This window comes from Pygoscelis adeliae, unplaced genomic scaffold, assembly GCF_000699105.1.
Source record: "Pygoscelis adeliae isolate BGI_AS28 unplaced genomic scaffold, ASM69910v1 Scaffold25, whole genome shotgun sequence".
NCBI lineage: Eukaryota > Metazoa > Chordata > Aves > Sphenisciformes > Spheniscidae > Pygoscelis > Pygoscelis adeliae.
The window spans coordinates 1,203,198-1,210,228 of record NW_008824808.1 but is presented as its reverse complement, the minus strand read 5'-3'; the positions used below and the strand labels follow the sequence as shown (position 1 = coordinate 1,210,228).

At 37.1% G+C, this 7,031-nt stretch overlaps 1 protein-coding gene across 1 annotated transcript in view; it reads left to right on the top strand.

The window, feature by feature from the left end:
* Positions 1–7,031, top strand: part of CNOT10 (CCR4-NOT transcription complex, subunit 10) — a 33,911-nt gene that overhangs the window by 4,745 nt on the left and 22,135 nt on the right. Inside the window, exons 3-8 of the mRNA XM_009324205.1 lie at positions 1,252–1,413; positions 2,501–2,651; positions 3,645–3,790; positions 4,698–4,784; positions 5,506–5,589; positions 6,588–6,705. Of these exons, the coding sequence (XP_009322480.1) occupies positions 1,252–1,413; positions 2,501–2,651; positions 3,645–3,790; positions 4,698–4,784; positions 5,506–5,589; positions 6,588–6,705 (748 nt within the window). The remainder of the gene's footprint in view (positions 1–1,251; positions 1,414–2,500; positions 2,652–3,644; positions 3,791–4,697; positions 4,785–5,505; positions 5,590–6,587; positions 6,706–7,031) is intronic.

The following is a 7,031-nucleotide window of genomic DNA, read 5'->3' as shown; positions in this document are numbered from 1 at the left end:
CCCTGTGTTTATGCACATGCTCACTAGGCAATCCACACTGTTGATACTTAGAGTTGTGGAAATACTGCCTGTGAATGTCCTGCTCCATCTCTGTATGTTGTATAACTGCTTTCGCAGGAGACTGAAGGGACTGGGATGGTTCTGTTGAGAGTAGCCGCAGAATGGCAGCTTTCTCAGGAAGAGCAGGGCCACAGAGCCTTTCTCTGTTGTAATTCTTCCCTTATTAGAGGAAGTTAGGCAGGAGCCCAGGAGAAGCTCCATGGAACAGTACTTAAAGAAGGAGGAGGAGGTGGAGAGTGGTCGTGGTACTCAAGAGCATTGCTTTTGATTATGAAGCATTGATGGAGATGGAAACGAATCTGCTTATCTGACGGACCAGATTAGAAGTAACCCTGATACGGAAGAGGTGGAGGTGATTATTCCTGTATAGGAATTGAACAGTAGAGACTGAAGGATCATTTAGGCTTAACATAGTTGAAAGAGTCTGGAGTTCTCTTTCATTCCTCGATGCCACTAAATTCCTCCTGCACAAACACAGAAAAGACTAAAGCTAAAAGCAGAAAGGGGTGAGCCATTCTGAGGTCAAAGAAGGGGATTTCTTGATTAAATCACACCTCAGAGGAGCATCATGCTTGGGTCCTAGTTTCTGTTTAGGCATGCCTAGATGATTGAATACTTCATTCAACAGCTAAAACTTTTAAAAATATTATTTAAACCTGTACTGGGAAAGTGACACTCTCTTTTTGCAACCTGTCTTAAGCTGACTTCCACAGACTAAATTGTCACTCACAGTCTCTCCAGATGAAGTGAAGAATGAACATAAAATGATGGGCTGGGACTTACGTAAGCAACTGCAGCCGCTCAGTGTACATGTGATGGGGAAAGATTATAAAAACTGAGGAAATAAAGAATCTTGAAACTCAAAATAATACGATGAAGAGAAATCAGAGTAACGCTTTTCATGGAAACATCTGTTTATAATAATTGACTACTCCATTTGTCCTTCCTCCACAAAATTCTTCTTGAAGTTTGGATATGACCTCAACTTTTAGACTTATTCGCGTACATATTAATCTGCATAAATAACGAAGTATGTGTGTAGATGTTTACGTTGCTTCATTTGCTGTTGATAAAGGAAATACTACTTCGCTCTCTAACCTTATAGAGGATACTTTCATTAAAACTTACTAGTCTGCTAGTTTAAACTTTGTATCTTCTAATGCATGTTTCTGGTCTACCTGCAATTTCCAGGCTGGAAACTATGATACTTGTTTACAACACCTAAATACCCTTCAAGACATAAACAAAGATGACTACAAAATAACTTTGAATACTGCTGTTGCGGAGTTCTGTAAAAGTAACCAGACTACAACAGACAATTTGAGACAAACGCTTAACCAGCTGAAGAACCAGGTAATGCAAACATATTGACATGGTACTTGATTTTGAGTACTGTTAATGGTGATGAGATCTTCCGGTGAAATAGGAAGAAAAATTCTGCCCTGTGTGCCCTAGATTTCATAAAGGAATAAGAAAGTAACATTACTTTTAAACCTCTGAGTCTGTTTAATCATTTAGGACGCTGCTTTTATAGTTATATTTTAGTTATTATTGAAATTGATGCAAAGGTTAAACATTCCAGAGATTATAACTGTAGAAAGATCTGCTACGTTCTTTCAGTAGAAAGTTCCTTAACCTGAAATAGCTTGAAGTAATTTCATATAAAATAAAAAGAGAAAATGTTATTTTACTGCTCAACTGACAGCTTCCTATTTCATTGTAAATTTTTCCCTGGCTTTATGTTGAACAACAATAAAGTTTATTAGCTTTTAAGTCTTACTGACCTATCTTTAGACAGATTAATACTTTTGGATTATTTTTGTAAAATACTTGACACTTTTTAAAACCCTAGTGTTGTGGTTTAACCCGGCAGGCAGCTAAACACCACACAGCCATTCGCTCACTCCCTCCCCCCCACGGTGGGATGGGGGAGAGAATTGGGGGGGGGGGAAGTAAAATTCGTGGGTTGAGATAGAGACAGTTTAATAGGACAGAAAAGGAAGGGGAAATAATAATAATGATAAAAGAATATACAAAATAAGTGATGCACAATTCAGTTGCTCAGCACCTTCCGACCGATGCCCAGTCAGTCCCCGAGCAGCGGCCCCCCCGGCCAGCTTTCCCCAGTTTATGCACTGAGCATGACATCACATGGTATGGAATGTCCCTTTGGCCAGTTTGGGTCAGCTGTCCTGGCTGTGCCCCCTCCCAGCTTCTTGTGCACCTCCAGCCTTCTCAGTCAGAAGCTGAAAAGTCCTTGACTAGTGTAAGCACTACTTAGCAACAACTAAAACATGGGTGCGTTATCAACATTGTTCTCACCCTAAATCCAAAACACAGCACTGTACCAGCTACTAGGAGGGAAATTAACTCTATCCTTGCCGAAACCAGGATACCTAGGTATTAAAGTTTAATGAAATGAGGTGGGTTTTTTTTTCAGGTTCACTCTGCTGTTGAAGAAATGGATGGTTTAGATGATGTTGAGAATAGTATGCTGTACTACAATCAAGCTGTTATTTTGTATCATCTGCGTCAGTATACTGAAGCTATATCAGTTGGGGAGAAGCTGTACCAGTTTATAGAGCCTTTCGGTATGTAGACAGAAAGAAGAGTTTTGTTCATGCAGTAACTACAGAAAAGATCAGTCTTTCTCACTATCAGACAACTGATTTGTAAATCGGCCTAATATGGTTCTAAAAAAGTGGATAGGCTTAGGAATGAAGAACACGTTTTACTTATATCGAGGACAATAATTGGATCTGGGGGGAAGGTACTTCAGAGACATGTAGCAGACAAGTATGAAACTGAAATGGATTTTTGACAACTCTAAAAAGCTAATTAACGAGCTAATTAAATGATTTAAAATCTAGTATTTTGAGTCATCATACAGCTTCATGGGTGGGTGTGTATTTGTCAGGGCACTCACATTTTTAAATACCTACCTTAGGTCATACATAATTGTATGTGCTCATATCTGAATATAAAGTCTCCAGCTTTTATGAGCTACGGCACCCTGTGTAGTGGAATTGCCATACTTGTATGAAATAACTTCATAATCCTTGCTGAATTTTAGAGGTGACAAAGCTGAAGGATGTATGTGTGTGTGTCTCAATAAATTAAGTAAACGCTACCGTGTTTCTCCTTCGGCTCCTCCCAGTTTTCAGTATGCCTATTTGGGATTTACTCTGTGAAGCCAGCCAAGCAGAGATGTGTTTGTACGGAATCCTTTCAAATTCTATGGGATTCTACGTATGCATATGGCTCCATCTGTCTATTTAGACACTGGAACTTTGGTGCTGATCTGCTTAGACCAATTCTCAAAATCTATAAATATGAAATACATGTTAAGCTGTCATTAGTCTATGCTTTTACGCTGATGCCGTTTGAATGAATTACCTTTTTTTTCAGTATATGTACTTATCTGCATTGTGTAGATGTCTGCATTTTTTTTTCTTCTGTAATATATTTATTTTTCTCATAATGTTGCATACATGCACTTTACAGTCAATTCTTTTTCTTCAGTCATGTTCGGAAGGATTGGTATTAGAGCTGTAAAATCATTTTTACTTCTTTGCTTTATACAGAAGAGAAGTTTGCCCAGGCTGTGTGCTTCTTGCTTGTAGACTTATACCTGTTAACTTACCAAGCTGAGAAAGCCTTGCATCTGCTTGCTGTTCTGGAAAAAATGATTTCACAGGGCAACAATAACAGCAAGAATGGAAAAAATGAGGTAAGCTTAAAATCATATGAATGCCACGAAGTCTTTACCAGAAGCATGCTTTAACTCAATTCAAAATTACTCTTTTAAAATACTTTGGAATTATAAAACTGTTAGACCACCTGTAACTTCAGACAGCAACTTACACACGTTAGTAACTGAGTTAATTGCATACAGCGGCTGTTTATTTCCCTCTCTTCCACCCTTTTCTCTTACTCACAGGGAGCTAAGAAGTGTTTCTTAAGTCAGAGTCTTGCATTGGAAAGACAGTTGTCTTCAGGGTCAAATGCACATACTTTTCCTTGTTTGTCTTGGATTATGACCATATGAGACCCTAAGTTTGAAAGGGAAGTTGGTGTCAGAGAGGAATTGCAACTGCGTACTGTAGTATGGGAAATCAAGCATCTTTTTGACATAGTATCTGAAAGTATGAGGCATACTTTCAAATGAAGTCTTTTGTACGTGTCTTTTGGAAAAATCAGTAGAATGAGTAGTGGCTTGGAAGTGAAAAGAGGACACTTCTGTCTTTTCCTGTTGATGGAACGTCACACTTAAGATAAAATATTTTATCTTTAAGTATTTAGTAATTCTACTGAAGAAAATATTAAAGAGAGACTCCAAATGTGCGTATCATCTGTCTGGGTAAAAGAATTCTTGAAATACTCAACTGCAGAGCAACATGGCGTAACACTAATGTTAATGTAGAATTCTGCTCTTCATAGGCTGGTGTGGTTGTTCTTGGATTTTGATTGTTAAGCTCAAGTTATAGTATTTGGTGGGATGTGTATTTCTTGACTATTAAATACTTATTTTTCTTCTTCATGTGAGATTGATAAAAATGGCTTATGAAAGAATCTGTAAACTGAATTTAAAATGTGACTGTTAGTAACACTTTTTTGTTTGTTTGTTTGATGCTCAGTCAGGTAATAATACAAATAAAGATTCCTCAAATCAAAAAGCTGACAGTGGAGCTTTAATAGAAGTTGCTAAATCTAAGATACATCAGGTAAGTGTCTGCATATGATTTATACAAGAACATCAGTTCAAGTTTTTCTTTAAACCAAGTGCCGTCTGCTTCAAATCTAGTTCAGCATGAATTGTGATACTCTGTCTCTCCTTGAATTTCACGTTGTAAAACAAAAGAATGAATTTACCTAACGCTTCCTTTTTATGAGATCTGTGTACAGGAAAAACTGACCTAACACAAAAAATCCCCAATTTCAATCACTGCAGTTTATCATAATTTTTTTAAACTGCAGTTAGCTGCACTGACTTTATATCTGTTAGACCTCCAACAGTCTAAATCAGGTGAGGTTCTATTTCATTGTACTGTTCTGTGGGGAAAATATATGAAGAAACAAAATGCTTCTCTATCAGCATTCACTTATCGGTGTTTTCAGTTTAATAGGTAAATGTCTGGGATTAAGAGCTTAGATTATTTTAATTAGTTTGACGTTCTAAGTGCTAGTATCTCAGTGTTTGAATATAGAGTAGCTGTTGACCATTGAACAAAATGTGCATCTGCTTACTGTAAATACGAAGCCTATACATTTGTTGTTGAAAGTCTGAATAGAATTTCTTTTTTTAGGAAGGCTTTTTGAACAGCTTTTTACTACCTATTTTTAAGATGTATATAAAATATTCTGTAATAAATCTCTGGGTATGGTTCATCTTGCAAACCTGCACAAGTTATTGTCTTTTATTTAACAAATTTAATTTTTTAACAGTATAAGGTGAGAGCCTATATCCAGATGAAGTCACTAAAAGCATGCAAAAGGGAGATCAAGTCTGTTATGAATACAGCTGGGAATGTAAGTATTCTTAAGGCTATTGTTTTTCTAATCTAGACTTGTTCTCTATCTTAAAACTGCATTTGCTAACTTTCTTTACAAAGAAAGGTCTTATTGAGGATGAGTGTCTGAAATAATGCTTTATGTAGTCAGTTGGATTTGTAATCTCTTTTCTGCAAGTGTAATTAATGTAGAATTTTCTTATTTGCGCTGTTCTCAGTTGCTCAGAAAAATGCATTTTATTGTTAATGATACCAAAACAGGGTCAGTTTGCTTCATAATTCAGCGCAAACCAAGTTTTAGTTTACTGTAAATGTAAAGGGAATTACAAACTTCTGATGTCATTGGTAGTTTAAACCAGTTCATAAAAGATTAACTCTGGGGTACTCAGGTTTTTTTGTTTGGTTTTTTTTTTTCTTTTTGTTGGAGTTTTTTGGAGGCTTACCTCTTGCTAGAAAGCAGTTTCTTTTTTTATATAGGAGTTCTCAACTCAGAATTACGTCCACCGTCCCAGATAAATTCTACATTAACTGAGGAGCAGGGAATGGGAGGAGAGCACTTCCCTTTTGTTGCCAGTCTCAACAGCTGCTAGTTTGACAGAAATCCTTCTGGATCGTGAGGTCTCTGTTGGCAGACCAGGAAGATCACAGCCCAGGAGGAAGTTGTTGAACTCCACAGGGAGGGGAAGCATGGGGAGGAGTGTACTAGAAGACAGGTTGGAGAAAGATCCTCTTAAACAAAAAAGAGATCCTCTGCGCTTAGCCATTGCCATGAGAGAGTTCTCTAGCATAATGTTGGGTTTTAGAGCAGTAACAAAAAATATGTATAGCTTTGTAGTTTGGAGGAGGTGAGTGTTAATCACGTGTTCAACAAAGAAATGCTACTTCGTGAAAGTATTAAGGCCTAAGCCCATGTGCTTTTAAAATGGCAGCAGGGGCAAGCTGTTTGTGGAGTGATTTAACACTAGCAGTAGAAGTCATAAAACAAGAGATAATTAACTATTGTTTTCTCCTTCACAGTCAGCTCCTTCTCTCTTTCTTAAAAGCAATTTTGAGTATTTGAGGGGCAATTATCGTAAAGCAGTGAAACTTCTAAACAGTGCAAACATTGCTGAGCATCCAGGCTTCATGAAAACAGGTAAAATAGAAAATCTTCATCCTACAAGTACTTAAATGTGTAGTGTAATAAGACTACTCATTGATATTAATTTTAAGCATATTAATGATTACTTAAGGGAGTAGGCCCTGAATGTCATGGATTTATATGCTGTATATGTTTTCATCTTTCTTATTGTGTTCCTTCACGTAACACTGTTGGGTTTTTCATTGAATGTTCTTCTAGACAATGCAGCGGTTGTCTAAGAAAATGGATTTGTGAACATGTAAATGTAATCTTTGCAAGGCTTATATTTGGGTCTCTAAATCAAGAGATGAAATGAAAGGCAATGTCCTAGATCTAGAAAT